The sequence below is a fragment of the Arabidopsis lyrata genome (assembly GCF_000004255.2).
Source record: "Arabidopsis lyrata subsp. lyrata unplaced genomic scaffold ARALYscaffold_6, whole genome shotgun sequence".
Classification (NCBI taxonomy): Eukaryota; Viridiplantae; Streptophyta; class Magnoliopsida; order Brassicales; family Brassicaceae; genus Arabidopsis; species Arabidopsis lyrata.
Window position 1 is genome coordinate 10,765,875 of NW_003302550.1, and position 19,447 is coordinate 10,785,321.

Consider the following 19,447-nt stretch of genomic DNA (forward strand, 5'->3'; position numbering starts at 1 on the left):
AAGAAGCTATTTTAATTTTAGGGAATTTAAAAATTGCCTATTTTCCAATATCACTTATCAAAAATATATATCCTTAAATCCTTATCAAAAATACTCTAATAAATATCAGATCTACCCAAATTTGTGTGTAACATTATAAAAGTATACACAAACTATCTTTAATAATGTGTAAAACCTTATAAATACCTTAGAAATATATTCTAAATACATTATAAATAACTAATTTGATCGAGTCTCCGAATAGGAGTTACCATCCAGAAGTAGCTTATAAACTTTATAAACTTTATTAAGTTCTTAGATTGTGGGACACTTTTTAAAAATGAACAGATGGAGAACATTTTTGAAAAAGTGCACACCAAAAAAAGACCTTCCTCAAAAATATATTTTAATTTCGGATTTATTGGAAAAGAAAAAAAATGTAGAAATGGTGAAAAATAAATAAGTTCACAGTTTGTTTATAAAATGGAACTAAATCTTTTCTATACTTTTAAATTTATTTTTGATACTAAGTGTGTGATAGTCTAGTAACAAACATATATTTATCCAAAGAATGTGTTACCTAGGCTTCCTAGTTCGAATCATGTTTGGGAAGAGTGTAGATATTTTATGTTTGAGATTAAAATATTTGAGATTATAAAATGTAAAAAAAATTATTTTTCGAAGTTTTAATCCTCGATTCCAGCTACGAATGAAGCTATACTCACGAACAGTTGAGATTAATATATTAAACGATTAAGCTGAAAGAGCGTTATCATCTTTTATCCAGGTGAGATCCTGCAACGAGGTATGGAGAAGGTACAACATCTAAGTAAATCATGTAGGAAGGCAAAACTGGATGGGGAACAGTTTGAGTATTGGAAAGTATCTATAAGACAGTTGATACAAACCATTGATATGAATGCTTGGATTGCTGTAGAAGAATGTTGGGTTCAACCGATGGTAAAAGATATGTTAGGAAAGACAGTGTTGAAACCAAGAAATGAGTGGCTTCACAGGAAAAGACAGAAGCTAAGCATAACTCACAAGCATTATCAGATCTCTGCCAATGAATCTGTTCGCTAGGGTTCATGAATATAATGTACGTATGCTAAAGAAGCATGGGATATACTTAAAGTATCATTCAAGGATATATGTCATATCAGAGGCACTAGTTTGAGTAATCTTTTAGTGGAATTGGAATATTTAACAGTAAGGAAATATTATCCAATGAAAAAGGTTGACAGTGACGTGAATTCTACTTCTCAAGATGCAGATATTCGAGAGAAGAGACAGATCTTTGGTCCAAGGTGTGGACAAATGATATTGAAAGATCAGCCAAGTGTTACTGAAGAAAAGGTGGAGATAATCATTGAAAGGTTTATCAAAAACAGAGACAGACGACATCAAAGACTTGAAGTACAGAAAAGGGTTGAGAAGGGGTCGGTCAAAAAGGATGTGTTAGGTCAGAATCAACTTAGTGCTTCAAAAGTGGTGAAAAAAAATCTGCACATTCAAGAAGAGAATAACAGGTATCATGTGGCATATACTACGGATGAAACTAAGTCACAACAACAACAGTGGTATTTTGACAGTGGTTGTTCAAGACACATGACTGGTGAACCAATCAATCTAACATCATTTGAAGATTCACGAGCTGGAAGAGTAACATTTGGTGATGGAGGTAAAGGAAAGATCAAAGGTAAAGGTAGAACAACGGGAGAATCTCAGCCAAGCTTGGACAATGTGTATCTGGTTGAAGGACTCAAGGGTAACTTGATCAATATCAGTCAGCTGTGTGACAATGGATTGGATGTAACTTTCACTCAAAGCGGGTGCAAGGAAGTTGATCAACGAGGAACCATCAAACTGAAAGGTAAAAGATCGGACAACAACTGTAGTATGTAGAAATCAGGGAAGAAGTGCTTAACAACTACTGCTAATAACGCACCAACTGAAGCAGAATTGTGGCACCAAAAGTTAGGGCACATGAACATGCGTACCATGCTTAAGCTAGCTTATCATGAGATTGTTAGAGGATTACTAATACTGAAGCTCGTACCTAACTTTGTGTGTGGTGCTTGTGCCAAGGGAAAGCAAGTAATAGTACATCACAAGTGTATTCAGGATGTAAGGTCAAAGCGTCCTTTGGAACTGCTTCATATGGATCTGATGAGACCAATTCAAATTCAGAGCATCTCAAGTAAGAAGTACATTATGGTAATAGTTGATGACTACACTCGCTATACATGGGTCAGATTTCTCAGAGAAAAATCTAAGGCCCTGGAGAGCTTCAGAACCTTGGCCTTGCAACTAAAGAATGAAAAATGAGGCATAAAAACCATAAGGAGTAATCATGGAAGAGAATTTCAGAATGAATTGTTTGATAAATTCTGTAGTGAACAGGGGATTTTTCACCAGTATTCAGCACCTAGAACACCGGAACAGAATGGGGTAGTAGAAAGAAAGAACAGAACTCTGTAGGAGATGGGCAGGGTTATGATGCACAGGAGTCAGGTTCCCAAACATTTATGGGATGAAGCTGTGAGCACAACATGCTACATTATAAATAGAGTGTATGTTCGAAAGGGGACTGATAAGACTCCTTAATTAAGAACTATGGAAGGGGAACTCACCGGCTGTTGGTTACTTTCATGTCTTTGGATGTATCTGCTACATATTTAATGATAAAGACAATCTTGGAAAGTTTGATGCTAAGAGTGAGGAAGGACTGTTCCTAGGTTACTCAGGTCACAGCACAGCTTTTAGAGTATAAAACAAACAAGCTCGAGTAGTACAAGAGTTCATGAATGTAGTCTTTGATGAAGCATTTGTTCACATGTCGACTCAAATACCACTTCAAGAGTCACCCAAACCTAATACTGATGTGTCAAAAATAGTTGAAACATATACTGAATCTGATGTATCTGAAAAGAAAGAAGATCAGAGCAGTGAAGAAATAACGTCTAACAACAAAGTGCATAAGAATCATTCCTCATATGATGTCATTGAAGAGGTACAATGTGGAAGAGTCACAAGAGGAAAGACTCAGGATTACAAAAAAACTCGCTGGAAAAGACAGTAATGTTAGAACACTGTAATACCTCATGAAACAGAGGTTGTTCAGTTTGCTTATTTTATGTCAGTGATAGAACCAAAAAATCATAAGCAAGCTCTTGTTGATGAGTTATGGATAACTGCAATGCAAGAAGAATTAGGGCAATTTAAAAGAAGTGACGTATGGGATTTGACATCTCGACCTCCAAACGTGAATGTTGTGGGGACAAAGTGGATCTTCAAGAATAAAACAGATGAAGGTGGAAATATGGTAAGAAACAAAGCAAGACTGGTGGCTCAAAGATATTCTCAAGTGGAAGGAGTGGATTTTGAATAGACTTTTGCTCCAGTTGCTCGATTGGAATCCATCAGATTTCTGTTAGGAATGGCTTGTGTGTTAAACTTTAAACTGCATCAAATGGATGTCAAAAGTGCATTCCTAAATGGAATTCTACAGGAGGAAGTTTATGTTTAGCAACCAAAAGGGTTTGAAGATCCGGACCATCCAGATCATGTCTACAAATTGAAGAAGGCTCTCTACGGTCTAAAACAAGCACCAAGAGCTTGGTATGAAAGGCTAACAACATATCTTCTAGGTAAGGATTATGAACGAGGAAGTGTTGATAAAACCTTATTTATTTTAAAAAAGAATAGTGGTTTGTTCATAGTTCAGATCTATGTTGATGACATTGTCAGAAACTTGTTGATCAATTTGTTCGGAATATTACTCAAGAGTTTGAGATGAGCATGGTAGGAGAGCTAACGTAATTTCTAGGACTACAAGTCAAACAGACTGATGATGGTATTTTCGTTTCACAGAGCACTTATGCATTAAATTTGGTGAAGAAGTTTGGGATGGCTGATAGCAAAAAGGCAAGAACCCCAATGAGAGTAAACGAAAAATTATCCAAAGATGAATCGGGTGAATGTGTAGATGTGAAACTGTACAGAGGAATGATTGGCAGTCTTCTGTATTTAACAGCAAGTCGCCCAGACATCTGTCAAGCAGTGGGAGTGTGTGCAAGGTATCAAGCAAATCCCAAGATGTCTCATTTACTGGCAGTTGAAAGGATTGTCAAGTATGTCAAAGAGACACATAATCTGGGGCTGTACTATTCAAAAGTTACAAACCAGTATCTTGTAGGATATTGTGATGCAGACTGGGCTGGATCGTTAGATGACAGGAGGAACACGAGCGGTGGATGTTTCTTTATGGGAAACAATCTAGTGTTTTGGCACAACAAAAAGCAAAACAGTGTGTCTGAACAGATCATGTAAATCCAAGGGTGGATAGATAATCAGTGCTCTTGTCCTAAAGGGAACTGTGGAAAATAGCTACATGTCATACGGTTTTTGTAGTCTACTGTAAAATGTTGTCATGTAATAGGAGGTCAAAGAGCTGTGGAGAACGCATAGAGTAGTTGAGAAGTCAAGTAATACTACGGGTTTCAGTACTAATATGTGGTCATGTCAAAAAAAAAAGAAAAAAAAAGAAAAAAAAAAGTCAGCTGTCTATGTTTATAGGTACTATGACACCACATCATCCAGTACTGTTCTTGTTCAGTGTCTCCAAAGAAAGGAATTCTAGCTGCCTGTTATGTGTTGGTCTTGACTACAGAAATTAAAGTTATGACAGTGTGAAAGACTATCCACTATGTCTCGAGCCTGACAATCAAAGACCCAAGTGGTTATGGTAGTTTCTATGATAATTTTTGGTGTTTCAATTAGTTTGACTCATTGGGTTAACTTCGACAGGGGTGCTGTTCATTTCTTAACTTATACTACCCACATGTTTACTATTATCTGGGTCACTCATATATCACGGTCTATGTTGTTATGATAGCAGAGTGATGAAGTTTTTGCTTAACTGTAATATACAAGATATGATTTGATGGTTTGTTGAGTGTTTTTCAGTACTTTGTCAACCGACTGAATGCCTTATCCAGATGACCATATTCGGCGCATATTTTTGACTCAGTTATGCACTCAAGCAGGGGGAGATATCCATGGTTTGTTAAGTTTTGTGTTTCTGCTCATATGGAGGAATAAGAGTATGGGGGAGCCAGGATTGTGTTTTTGTCGAGTAGGTTGGTTATTGCTTAAGACGGATGTCCTGTTGGATGCTTGAGTAGCAAACTAAGTAAAAAAAAGGGAGATTGAAGATGCAGAATTCCGAATTGAAGATTAATAGTGAGAGTTTGTATTTTTTTGATTTTAGGTGTGTGAAAGAATTGATTTTAGGTGTTTTGAACTATTCAAATATGCATTGTTATCCAAAATTTCCTATCTCATATATTATTGGGTATACTTCGAGTAGTGATATATTGGGTATTATTACCCAAATGACATGTTTTCAGTCCATACCCGCAATCAAACCATCATATCCAAATATACGAAATGAAAACCTCTGAATTCCTACCCACTTCCTACTAATTACATGTGTTCTGCTTGTTTGACACCGTTTTCACTTTTCATTATGTTGTTACCATTTGAACCTTTAGTTTGTTTTTAATTGATTTATGCTACTCTTTTTTTTCGCAATTGATTTATGCTACTATATCAAATTCAACAATATGTAGAAGAATTCTTAAAAGAAATCGGGTGTTAATGGATCGATCCACCCTGATTCAAATCATCATAAGAATGAGTTTAGCATTTACCAACCTATTTAATAAATAAGTTAACTCAATAGATTAATAGTTAACTGACCTATTAGGGCCTTTTTTGGTTCATTGATTTATAAATGTATGTTGGATTTAGAAATCTTCATTAATTTTGAAATCATACATATGGATTTTGAAATAACATGGTTTACCCTGAATTCTTTTATTTTTTATCATACTGCTGGAGTTACAAAACATGGATGGAAAGTGGAACAATTCGACATGAAGAATTTAGGAAAGTAGAAACTGTGGAGATAGGTTAAATATTCTTAGAAGTAACTAAGGAAAGTAAGTTGACCTTGACAAGCAAGATGAATATTCTCTGGGGTCGCTGAGGGTTAGGGTTTTTGGGGGGCTTTAAAACGGGATATATAAGGGGATTGGTGAGTGTGGCGAGGGCTTAGCACTCACGGGAAAAATACGAGTTCAAAAATCTTCAAGGCAAAAAGAAAACATGTAAGAAGGTAAGAATGTGATAAACTCCTAGATCTTTCAAGTAAGACAAGAAAGGTAGAGAGTGAGTAGCTTGGTTTTTGTTTCTTGGGAGAAAAAGTCTATTAGAGTAGAATAGCACAAGTTTCACCTAGATAGTTACAAGCTATTGTAAAAGATTGAACTATCAATAAAACAAAGACAAGCGTTTGATTCGCCGCTTTCCAGATTGTGTCAATTAACTATTGTGTACCCTTCTGTATCTATCAACATAAAACGAGAATTCGAATTCGGGATTCAAACCGAAATCCCTAACATCTCACCAAAGACTCTCTTCCCAAAAAATTCCACACACTTGTTGAAAATTCTATTTTTCTCCCTACTTGAATCGTTCAACTTACTTCACTATCTAACTCGACCTAACTATCTTTTTCTCACATAACACACTCGTTATAAAGCAAGCAAGCTAAGAACAACAAACAACTCACGCGTGCTTCTCACATGGTGTCGACTTAAACCTCTTTCAAGTGAGAGCTTCCACTTTAACGAGAGACTTCAACCTTTTTAGCACAATTCAGTTCCATCTTTTTTTTTTTTTTTTTTGATAACTCGGGTGTCCGGCCCCACCGAGGTGGAACCGACTAGCGTGGGACCCACATGCGTCATCTGCTCTAGGGTACCCCACATCCCGGGGAGCTAGCGATTCCCTCATGTAAATCCGCCAGTAGCCGTGCCTCGAACCCTGTGGCGGAAGTCACAGCCGTGACCCCTTTACCATTAGGCCACAAGGCCCGGTTTATTTTGATCTTTTATTAAAAGGAAAAGACATTCAAAAAATTTGAGAGGTTGAGAAGAAATAGACAAGGTAGGCTGGGAAAGCCTGCCACGTCCGAAAAATGGAGATTGACGTAGCTAAAGAAAAAAGAAGCATACCATGTGCAGACCCACGTAGATCTCCCATTAATCCACTAGAATCTCTTTGTCTTTTTAAATCCTTTTTCATTATGAAATAAAAAGTTTCCTCTAGAATATACAAAACAAATTCGTGACACACATTGTATTCTTACATGAATTTTAGTAGATTCCGTATCGATCGTTGTTATAGTTGCCATTACGTATATACCAAAGCGTAACGTATCCATCAATAAATACCAAACACACAATTTATATAAAAAATAAATAGTTTACAAGTTCTTTACCTATTTTCTTTCTTTTCTTTTTCTTCATTTTCTTACCTAATTAATTCCCCTAATTATATATTTTCCAAAGACATATACGAAAACCAAATTAATTAAGAAATGCAACATGCATTAGGGTTCTCGTCGCTAAAAAGCTGCGGCGGAGGAATCCTCTCTATGACGTATGAAGGCTGATAGTAATACATCATCCTCTTCATCCCTTCCACTTCCGCCATCGCCGCCATTTCATCGTCTCTTCTCTCTTCCTCCGTATCCGCCGCGTCTTCTCCACCACCTTCCTCTCTATTTTCCTCTCCCTCCTTCTTCTTCTCTTCTTCCTTATCCTCTCCGGTTTCTGGCGGTTTTTCATCGCCATCACCATTCTCCTCCTTCTTCTCTTCCTCCGCGGCCGGGTTTTCAGGTTCCGGGTCAGGTTGGGGTACAATTCGGGCTTGCTTTTTGGTCCGACGGTAGACGTAATCCACAAGCTTCTCGGCGTCCATTGTTCCAGTCACTATTACTTTTCCAGTGGTGTGCTCCGTCACAGTTGTTTGGACCCCTAACCAACAATATTAGTTAGTCCAAATAGAGCCAACCTCATGTAATTCAATATTACAATTTTTTAAATGAAAAAAAAAAGAAACTTAGTTTGTCGCAAAAACTGTCTAATTTAATGTTTTATGAATGACCAGATTAAAATATCTTAGAAACCAAAACGCTTCTAAAAGTACAAAACCTCATGTCATCACAAATTTTAGCTTAAACATGCATGTGACGTGATGCATAACGAGATATCTAGTAACTTCTTTTTTTTTGACATGATATATAATGAATCTGAAGGTGACATCTATAGAGAATGATATATTATTTTAATATGGATACGTATGTTTAAACAGTGGGAAATATATATATATATATATATATATATATATATATATATATATATATATTAGATTTTTTATTTAACGAGTATTGTGATTCGTTCAAAACAACAAATTATAAAAGAAAATACCATTTTTAAATATAACCAAAAACTTAAAATCATTATTCTAAAATTTACATTTAAAAGGAGTATTTGGTATTGACGAGATCCAGAAATGTATATGTACCTCTCATTTTGAGAATCTTCTTCTTGAGCTGGTCAGCACAAGCTTCGCAGTGCATGTTGACGTTGAGCTCGACGGTGGTGAGACCGCCGGAGACCTGAGAGGTTATGATCGGTGGCAGAGGCTCTCCCTCGGCTGCCGGAAGCGGAGAGAGGACTTTGGCCATTCTTTTAGTCTTCTTCTTGATTTTGTTGCACACTGCTTGCGGATCCAACACTCCTTTTATCGTCACTTGGTTCTCATTCATATCCATCACCACTTCTTCCACACCTACAACATTTATTATATACAAAAAAAATGTAATTATTTATTTCACTTTTGGAGCTTTATAAAATAATATTTTGGTAGTTGGGATTTTGAGAATGAAGCTATTGGTTTTTATTATTTAAAAAGAGAATTTCTTTTTGTTAATTTAAAGTGATTATTCTTAGATGAATCTAATTCTCTATCCATTTATATATTTGTTTACCTCTAATTTTTAGAATAGATCTTTCAATCTTCTTAGCGCATCCAACACAATGCAAGTCGACGTAGAGTATGAAGGGTGGAGGCGGTGGTGGTGGTTGCGGCTCCTCCTCCTCGGTTGGTTTCTCCTCCTCAGCCGCCACTTTTTTCTCCTCCGCCACATCTTTCTTCTTCTCCTTCTCCTCCGCGGGGACGGCCTCTGGAGCAGAGACTGCCTCCTTTGCCTCCTTATACTGAAAACATCAATCACAAAATCACAAATAGGCATTTAATTTGCTGCGGTTTAAAAATATATATTGAAGGAACTTTAGATCTCACTGGTTTTACTTCTTCACCCATGTTTTAGAATCTGTGGTTATACGACGATATGGTTACAAATGAAACGAAGAAAAGAGATATGTTATGGAGGGAATGGGTAGAGAGAGCGAGTATTTATATGAAACACTAGTATATAAAAAGATGAAGGAGGAATGGAATTATTGATGAATAATTAAAGCTATAGTATAAGGTAGGAGCTAAACAGAACATAAAGCATAAGAGGTTGATTCCATAGCACATGGCAGAAACTAATCATCCAACATATATAGACACACCCCTTCACCTTTGTTACCTTATATATAGATTTATTCTCACCACTAATTATGTTTTGTAATTATTTTACAAACAACTTTTTCGAAAAAAATTTCTTATACTATTTTTTTAAAAAAGGACCGGCAACAAAATGGTCCGAGGTCGGTAGGTTTTATAGGCATAAAATGTGAGTGTTCTTGAACATGTACCTTGAATGGTTTTGTAATGTACATTACAAAAAAGACATGTCATTGTATTAGTTATTGAATTATATATTCCGTTTGTTTCTACGTATATATTGGTGAGCCCTGATGAAATTCAAATTTAGAATTTAATCCCGGAAGTTGTTCGTTTTGTTGAGTCAGTTTTTTTAGTTAGGCTTCCGAAATATAATAAAATTTAATACTGTATTATATGAAATTAATAACAAGATGGCCAAAAGAATATGCACTTCGACACAAATTTAAGGTTCTGCACCTAAAAATGTGGCATGTCATTTATATTAAAGTATAATCTCAGCAAAGATATATCAAAATCTAGTTTTTATGACTCAACATCAAAATTCAAATTCTAAGCTTGATATAACGAACACCATCTGCTCAAACAAACGAACCACATATGTATAATATTCTAACCAACAATAGATTCTTTGTAAATTCCTTCCACTTGTTCCTTTTCTTTTCATGTTATGGAATTCAAATTGGTACAGAGGTTTTGGCTTAATTACTTCTCCCTTCTCTTGATATGTAGTAGGAGTATATTTTTTATTTATATTTTCATGGGAGAAACGTATATTTTTTTGATAACGAGGAATGGGACCATATGAGAAAATAATTTTAGGCATCGAAAATGACAATACTTTGCATCATACTCACCGACTTTATTGATTACAGATATATTGTTCATCCTTTATTTTCTACAGTAAATATCTTCCAATATTTCCTATTCTTAATCTATACTAAAAGTTATATAACCCAATGTTAGTTAGAGAAAAAGATGATTAGATGACGTCATCATCTCTACCCAACATTTTGTTGTCAGCTAATCTATATATACATTTTTGGATGACTTTTAGCAAATAAATCCTGGAGTTGGAATGTATTTACGGATGAATGCCATTGGCATTAATTATTTAAATTTGAAAAATATTAATTAAAGATATTACCAACACGATTTTGAGAATCATAAATTCATATCTTCCTTAATTTTCTGAGTCATTAATGTGATAATCTTTAGGAAATATTTCTCTCTAAAAAAAAATCCACATTAATGAAGGCATTAAAATCGACACTAACAATTAAATTATTTAGATATTCAATTATTTTAAGATTCTTATATCTTATTTGATATTTTTTTTTAATATCTCATTCTTTAATTACTGCGTTTAGAATTTATTGGTTGTTACCTATTTTTTGGTGAAATTTATTGGTTGTTACTTAATAAGTAATTATGGTGCGTTTATTTTAGTTAATATCTAATTTAAAGGATTTGTTTTCTTTTATTATTAATAAACGAATAACATGTATAGAAATAAAAGATTTTTCTTGCGACTCCATAATAAAAATATTAAACTCTTATTTTCTACATTTCTTACACATAATATCCTCTTATTCAATAACAAAAAATATATATTGCATATTTTTAAAAATATTTATAATATTTAAATTATATAAAAGGTTTGTAATATTAATATTATTTCAACTCTATACAAATTTAATATATATGTATATATATCTTATGGGAACCATTTAAAAGAAATTTTTAAATTGACTTGAATTATATAGCTTTTAAATAAAAGTATTATTAAAAAGAAAAATAACTAAATGATGTTTAATTTCACGGGACGGGTAATATGATGGGACGGGTAATATGATGGGACGGGTTTGGGTTGATATTTATAAAAGATAGTATACCACGGGTGAAATCCTAAAATTAACAATCAAAATAATCTATCAAACAAATTACAATTTGATTTTTTTAAGAAAATATAGCCCCGCGGTGTACCGCGGGTTAAAATCTAGTTTTTATTTATTAAGAAAATACTTATACTTATTTACTTACATTACAAAGTTGAAAGCTAAATCCCAAGCAAACTAAATTACAAATAATATGTTAATTCTAAAAGCTCCATGTGATATTTGTAATATGTATCATAATAATAAGAATAGTTCAGAAAATATTTATTTATTTCTCAATCGTCCAAGTAATTTCTACAGTTCAAAGTGGTTAGAAAAGACAAATCAACTATAGTTGTATACATTGTACGAAACTATTAAATAGTTTTTCTTCGTTCGTTAAAGCGGGTTTGGTTGATGATTTATCGCCTTTTAGAAGAAACATCAAAATCCTTTAACCGTATTCTCGATACTAAGAACAATCTATAATCAGTAAAGTCACTAAACAATGTGTTATATATTTCATAAAACTAGAAAAATAGCATTCCCATTTCTTCAAAAGCAATTTTTGGGGATGGATGCAACGTGGGGTGCCCAATAAAATGAAAACTATTAAAAATTATTTGTGGATTCAAATTTTGTAAGAACCTTTGGCATAGTGGAAAGTAGAAATCACGTGGGATGCTTTAGGTTAAATTTGGACAAATGAGAGAATAACTTATTCTTGTTTGGCAATTGAGACTTAAGACAACTCTTGTAGACCAATAGCTGTTTTGTTACTCAATTATGCGACTAATGTTAATTTACGTGATTATGTGAAGTTAATGAATAAATTAGGGGCGTGTTATATCTTCTGGTCGATATCACTATCAATGTGTGTTCTATCAGTTTTGCCCTATTTGATATATCGCAACTTAGACATTGTGACATATTATACATATTATATCAAGTATATAACAAATAAGCTACATAGTTGGAAGAACTAATTAGAAATTAAAGTGATCCTTTAGAGGCAATTGCGGTTAACCACTAAGACAAAGTTAGCTATAAGAAAATGATAGATCAAAGTGTTCAGAGAATTCACTCAGATTCTTAATGTATGTAGTTGACCGGTTTATAATCCTCGTTTGGTTATTTTCTAATAACTATTTCTTATTTACTTTTATAATTTTGTATTGTTTTTGGAATCCTTTTTTTAGTGAACATCAAAAAGATAGTCTTTGTGAAGTAATCTAATTTTATTTTCTAAAAGTATACAGAAAAAAAAAGGTAAAAAGTTCAGGTCCATGTTTACATGTGCCCAAACACCTGGAGCTGACTCAGCTTACAACATGCTGAATGTATACATTTTTGTGCGTATCTATGTGTCCATCTTTTATCCAAATATGATTTAACAAAAGTACGTTTATTTCCATATTTCTTGGTGAGTTTGGCAAGAATTTTTAGTAAGTTTTTAGAGTTACAAAATTTTAAATCCATTATACTGTTATATAAAAGAGATAACACTGTCTAAAAGACTCAAAAATCACTCTTGTTTAGTGGGAAAATAATGCTTTTCCTTTACTTACTTGTCCTCTCAAATTTTGTTATTTAGTGTAATTACTCTTCTTTTTTTATCATACATCTTGCTTTAGCAAAAATAATTAAACTTAATTTACATTTAAAATTGAACTTAGTAAGATGAAGGATAGGAAAATTAAATTTACATATAAGTCGAAAATAATTTAACAAGTAGCAATTATCAGATAAAATAACCCGCAACTAAATTTTACTTAAAATGTGAACATCCGTTTCGAACAAATTCATACAGAACGGCTGAAAACATATAATAGCCAAAAAATATTAATCACTTGTATTTTACCTTGTGTCCATCTCTAAATTAATTTTTACTTTCTATATTATTCTGTAAACTAAAATTTGTCTCAACCTTTTGGTAAAACTGTTGATATATCACTTAATTGTAGTAAGAATTTCCTTTAAAACTGTGAATTTGGACTTAGCTTTTTGGTATACCTATAAATGAACTTGAAGGAATAATTGACATAGTTTGTATCCTATCGTTTTCACATTTTGAGTCTTAATTAAATTTGAGTTCGACGCGAGATATTGTTCGGGTTTTAAGTATTGTTTTAGCTGAATGGACTGGAAAAACTTCTCATTGTTGAGTGATTTGTTAACCTCATCAGATGTTATCACGAATCAAAAATCAAGACAAGAATCTCTGGCTTTCTATTGGTTTACTTTACAGATCGTTTTTGTATTTGTTGATGATACACATATTTTTTTTTGGTATGAGGAGGGGAGACAAAAGCCTCCCCATTTTATTGAAAGAAAAACTTAAACACAATTACACACGGACATTACGAGGGTACGCAGACCCATCGGTGATGATACACATATTTAAAGGTGATTTTTGAAATATATTGTACATCGTTCTGGAATTAGCATGAAGTTCCCTATTATACCAACCGGCAATTTGCGACTTTAATCTGATTCAAAAGTATATCCAAAAAGTAAAAAAAAAAACAAAAAGCCATATTGACTACTAATTTACTCTATGTCACAACCGAATTAGTTTTTAATGCTTGAATAAATAGACTTTTGTTTTATGTAATGTGCCATGTTTATGGTTTCTAGCATCCCAGTCATTCATATCCACAATTATATATTTACGCTTTAAAAGCGTCACCTTTGTTTGGCCACTCTAATTGGAATATTGAATTGATTAAATAACATTTTGCCCAAAAAAGAAAAAATTGATTAAATAACATAATACGTGAATTCTAAAAATAGTTGAGATAAGTTAGTTGGTGTTCGGTGCATCGCATGTGGAGACATGAGTCCAACTGCAATGGCGTTAAGATTCGAATGCACATATTTTACGCATTTACGATGTTTAATATATTGGAAAGAATTGTATGTCTTTTTCCTACTCATATACTTTTTGGGTTTTATTCAAAGTATGACACAACATCGATAGTACTGATATCAACTACCATATTACAAAAGTCTAATTGTTTTGGTAACGCACTATTTATTGGCTAAAATCTACATATAATGATGCCCCAATTATTCGTTTAAATAAGTTCAAATACTAGAAATATTCAAATATACTATTAGAAATGTAAATACAATTTGTAATAGTAGACAACTAGACATTGTTAGCCAACTTTCATATACATGATTAGAAAATATTCTAGCACATCCAAAAAATTCTTTACTTTTTAGTTATTCGAAATATCTTACCTTAGATTTAACCATTTACCTTAGATTAATAGTGAGAGTTTGTATTTTTGATTTTAGGTGTGTGAAAGAATTGATTTTAGGTGTTTTGAACTATTCAAATATGCATTGTTATCCAAAATTTCCTATCTCATATATTATTGGGTATACTTCGAGTAGTGATATATTGGGTATTATTACCCAAATGACATGTTTTCAGTCCATACCCGCAATCAAACCATCCTATCCAAATATACGAAATGAAAACCTCTTAATTCCTACCCACTTCCTACTAATTACATGTGTTATGCTTGTTTGACACCGTTTTCACTTTTCATTATGTTGTTACCATTTGAACCTTTAGTTTGTTTTTAATTGATTTATGCTACTCTTTTTTTTTTTCGCAATTGATTTATGCTACTATATCAAATTCAACAATATGTAGAAGAATTCTTAAAAGAAATCGGGTGTTGATGGATCGATCCACCCTGATTCAAATCATCATAAGAATGAGTTTAGCATTTACCAACCTATTTAATAAATAAGTTAACTCAATAGATTAATGGGAAAATCACATTTTTAACCTTCAAAGTGGCACTGGGTAGCACTTTAAACCTCAATATAATTTCACTAGCACTATAAACCTTCAAACTAATTATACTAACACTTTAAACCACCAAATTAATAGTTAACTGACCTATTAGGGCCTTTTTTGGTTCATTGATTTATAAATCCATGTTGGATTTAGAAATCTTCATTAATTTTGAAATCATACATATGGATTTTGAAATAACATGGTTTACCCTGAATTCGTTTATTTTTCACTTTCAATTCCATTTAAAATCTAATGTGGATTTGGAAATTAAAAATTACTAAACAAAATAACACATGATTTTCACTAGTATTTAGAAATCATCGAATAAAGACTTGATTTCGATAAAGATTTTAAAATCAAAGATCCAATAACACATGATTTTACTTTGGGTATCTAAATCAACTAAAATCCATGAACCAATAAACCCCTAAATTTCTAGAATATAGTACTGGCACCAAATCAAGAGTAATGCCACAATTTTATCCAGCATAATCAATAATCGTCAAGTATCCTGATCCGAATTCAGTATTTCCCAATCGTACAAGGCTACTACTAGCATCCGAGAGCAGAAAACGTCGAAAACGATTCACATTAAAATTCGGTACTGGCCACAATGCAATCTCAAGATACATGTGGTCAGGCATAAAATTCTAAACATTACCCTCTGTAATCGTTACATGTTAATAACTACAAGTCTACTACACTCCTAAACCGGCCTTAATTAAGCTAAGCCAACAAAAACAACAACAGACGCAGAACCAGGCCAAGACCCCTATTATACACACAAATCCAAGTGAAAACCACTTTCTTTATCCTCACCATACCAAGGGTCGAACAAACATCACATCCAGCGGATTTATGCGACCAGACTGCAAACCGACATCACAAACACAGCCGCTACCACGCCTGCTCTGAAAAGCCCTCTGTATGAACATCCCATAGCTGCAATTTTCCTGAATATGACACTAGTCCTGCTCTTTGATCTGGTGAAATTTCCACATCCTTTCGCTATAGTTTCCGTTGTTGTGTCCTTAACCTGTATCGCGTAAAAATAAGGATCAGAAATCGTAATGCATGAGAAGGTGTTCTCATTTGAACATATGAAAACAAACTATTTTCTCACCTCTTTCTTGATACATAGGAGTTGTGTACTGTCGGTTTCTGACTTGTGGCTGTTACGGTTAACCTGAAGACGCAACCTTCTTGAGGCATCGCCCTGCATTACAAACTGCTCAGCACAACCCGATGCTTGTGCTCGTCGAGCTCTAATCTTAATTCCTGTCTCAGTTACATCATTGATCTTGTTGCATGTGGTAAGATTCTGTGGCTCGTATGGGATCTGTTCTGGCGTCTGTTGCACGAACTCTTTCCTCCCTGGGAGCTCATAGGGTATCTCAAGAAGAGAATCCAAGAACTTGGACATATATTCATCGGCATCATTTGTACCATACTGAGTCTGAATGTGATCCTCATTGAACAGTTGGCTTGTTCCAGATTGAAAACCATTGAAAGAGGAACAAAGCTCAGATTGCACCTGAGAGGGCAACGGAGAGAACAGATTCTGATTCACGGAATCAAACTCCATAAATGAGAGCCAATCGATATCGTCAAGCTGTTGAGTAAAACAAAATTTGTAAGTTTACAAACCACCTCCCGTAATAAAAAAGACGGTATTCTGTTCATCCTTACCCCGGTGGTTGTAACCTCAGGGGCAGAGTTTTCGCTACGACATTCACTGGAGACTACAAGAGAAGATTCAGCGACGTCACAAGGCTTTGTGTCTTCTATAACCGGAGATACCTCAGACATTTCAACCTCAGATTTCATCTCATCCACAACAGTTGGAGACGAGACCGCTGGTTCAACTTCACATGACTTCGACTCTTCTAACGCAGCTCCATTCACAATATCTTGCTTCTTAAACAACTTACAAACAACAAATGGATTCTGCAACCATAACAATCCAACAAACACAATCAGAAACACAAAAGATCAAAACACACAAGTAATAATTACCGTCATTAGCCAAGTTTGTTTGTTACCTGGCCAGACTTTGTTCCATCAAGATCCTTCTCGGTAGCGCGGTACTCATGCATAATCCAACAAGTTCGTGTCCCTTTAGGAGCACGACCTGTATAGAAGACTAGAGTCCTCTTAACACCTATAATCTTAGTCTTTCCTGATTTGATCTTACGATCTTTTCCCGTCGCCTTCCAGTAACCAGCCACAGTAGCTCGATTCATCCTACTTCCACTCGGATACTTGCGGTCTAATGGACAAAAGAAGAGCCACTCTGCGTCTGTTGTCTTCACAACAGAAAAATCTACAACACAATACTAAATTATAAATCTTTACTCAAATTCACTAATTCAACATCATCACAATTCTACAGTATAAATCTTTTCACTCAAATTCACTAATTCCAGTACCTAAACTAAAAAGTTATTGATCATATTGTTCCAAATTCATACGAAACCAAACTTGCATAAACCGGAATTGAAGCGTGGGAATTGCTAAACCGAGACTAAAGGGCTAAATCACAAATCGTGTTGATGAAGAAAGGATAAAGTGAATATATGTACCAGGTAAATCCCAAGGCTCCCATTTGCAGATATCGATCTCACGGATTACTCTGACGTCGTCATCGTGACCGTTGATCTTGAGTCGGAGATAGTAACGAACTAACTCTTCGTCTGTTGGACTAAATCTGAACCCTACCGGTAGTGAAGCGAGCGATAATACTTCCATGTCTTCTTTCATAGGTGGTGTGAGACTTTGAGAATTCGAGAGGAGAAGCAAAACACAAAATTCGATTTGGATCAAAGATGTGATTCAAAGGTATCGAGAAGACCTCAGATTCTAGAATTTGATCAAATACGAAAAAATTGGACACGATTTGGTAAAGTGGTGAAGAAGGAGATGTGACACGATTTGGTCAGACAAAAGAGAGTTTATCATCAAAGATATGAAAAAGCGGCGCGTGTATACACGTACCCACTGCTTCCCAGAAAGTCATAAACACAAAACCACGTTCGTTACGCGTAAAGGCAAAAAACTTGGAATACCTTTTTTACCCCTAAAGGAGAGGAGTAAAATAGAAACGGAAACAAGGGTACATGAGTAAAGTGAGGATGTCTGAACGAGAGATGTCGTCAGCTAGCGAATCATATATTGACACGTGGATGTTATTAAGGAAGCTTCGTGGAAGTTGTACGGAGTCATTTATTATACAGAAAGACAAGTGTCAGTGATTTCAATCGAGGCGGTCTGATACTATGTTGCATAACTCCATCAGATATGCGTTTTCAGTTTTAGAAACGTTTCGGAAACTTTTAGAAACGCGTGATTTCAATCGAGGCTGTCTGATACTATGGGTCCGAATGGTGACCGCGTATTTGGTTGTGCGGGGAAAGCGGTTTTAGAGTGCGGTACGGATCAACTGCGGTACATGCGGTTTGCGGGACAAGTGCGGTTTATACAAAATAAGCGGTACACAATAAAATTTGATTGGTGAAAAACTATTTGCGGTGCGGATTTCATATTCATTTATTAATAACTACTACAATTTATATGAAATAATTTAACCATAGTTTAATAAAATCTTACTATAACTTTTTTTCTTCTATAGATCTGTTTTTTTTACTAAAATTAGTTATTTTCTAATTTATGAAGAAATAGTGAAGTAAGTTAATTTTTTTCTAAAAGAACACATTTTCAAAGTAAAATATTTATGAGAATTGTTAACAAGTTAATTTTTAAAAAAAAACATATTTAGTATATTGTTATTTGTTAAAATGTGTGGAGGCAATTTTAGCTTTTTTTATTAATCATAAATTAAATGAAAAAAGGAAGGTTAGCTTTCAGCCTAAAAAAAAAAAAAAAAGGTTAGCTGTTGAAAGAAAAAAGAAAAATAAAAAAGAAAAAAAGAGAGAACTGTTTTAACCTGTGCGGAATTGGTAAATCCGCTAGGTAATTGATCGTTTGGAAAAATAGGTGCGGTCCACTGGTTAATATCTGATATGCAAAAACGCAAACACCTTTTTCTATATTTTTTGAAAACCGCACATAATAGAGAAAGATATGTGATTGGTGACTTTATGTGGTTTTCGAAAAACCAAACTGAAATCCGCTTTTTTTTACGTCTCCATTCACAGCATATGTTGCATAACTCCATCCGATATGCGTTTTTCATTTCGAAAACGTTTAGGAATCGGAAACTTTTGAAAATGCGTGGAAACGCGTTTCCTTAAAAATTTCACTCGTTTTCTTAGAAAGTTAATTTGGAAAC

The 19,447-nt window shown here is 34.1% G+C and overlaps 2 protein-coding genes across 5 annotated transcripts; both read right to left on the minus strand.

The window, feature by feature from the left end:
- Positions 1 to 7,217: 7,217 nt before the first annotated feature.
- Positions 7,218 to 9,572, minus strand: LOC9310276 (heavy metal-associated isoprenylated plant protein 9). Of its 4 annotated transcripts, none has more exons than XM_021023584.1 (4): positions 9,196 to 9,572; positions 8,882 to 9,104; positions 8,416 to 8,682; positions 7,218 to 7,865 (listed from the first exon to the last, which is right to left on the minus strand). In XM_021023584.1, exons 1-4 carry the CDS (start codon positions 9,214 to 9,216, stop codon positions 7,420 to 7,422), a joined length of 957 nt encoding a protein of 318 aa, XP_020879243.1. In that variant the 5' UTR covers positions 9,217 to 9,572; the 3' UTR covers positions 7,218 to 7,419. The 4 variants fall into 4 exon arrangements, with proteins under 4 accessions (XP_020879243.1, XP_020879244.1, XP_002874209.1 ...); XM_021023585.1 differs by having other exon boundaries at positions 8,882 to 9,110; positions 9,205 to 9,499; XM_002874163.2 differs by having other exon boundaries at positions 8,882 to 9,101; positions 9,196 to 9,499.
- A 6,150-nt stretch (positions 9,573 to 15,722) lies between these two features.
- On the minus strand, positions 15,723 to 18,137 carry LOC9310277 (NAC domain-containing protein 91). Its single transcript, XM_002874164.2, has 5 exons — positions 17,742 to 18,137; positions 17,202 to 17,482; positions 16,849 to 17,106; positions 16,283 to 16,771; positions 15,723 to 16,195 (listed from the first exon to the last, which is right to left on the minus strand). The coding sequence occupies exons 1-5, from the start codon at positions 17,917 to 17,919 to the stop codon at positions 16,016 to 16,018; spliced, it is 1,386 nt and encodes a 461-aa protein (XP_002874210.1). The 5' UTR covers positions 17,920 to 18,137; the 3' UTR covers positions 15,723 to 16,015.
- Between the last annotated feature and the right edge of the window lie 1,310 nt (positions 18,138 to 19,447).

Coding starts and splice junctions, on each gene's coding strand:
- LOC9310276 (XM_021023583.1), bottom strand. CDS start 9,216: ATGGGTGAAGAAGTAAAACCA. Junction 9,111..9,195: donor TGGGTGAAGAAGTAAAACCA/GTGAGATCTAAA, acceptor TGATGTTTTCAG/TATAAGGAGGCAAAGGAGGC. Junction 8,683..8,881: donor ATCTATTCTAAAAATTAGAG/GTAAACAAATAT, acceptor TAAATGTTGTAG/GTGTGGAAGAAGTGGTGATG.
- LOC9310277 (XM_002874164.2), bottom strand. CDS start 17,919: ATGAAAGAAGACATGGAAGTATTATCGCTCGCTTCACTACCGGTAGGG. Junction 17,483..17,741: donor GGAGCCTTGGGATTTACCTG/GTACATATATTC, acceptor ATTGTGTTGTAG/ATTTTTCTGTTGTGAAGACA. Junction 17,107..17,201: donor ATGGAACAAAGTCTGGCCAG/GTAACAAACAAA, acceptor TTATGGTTGCAG/AATCCATTTGTTGTTTGTAA.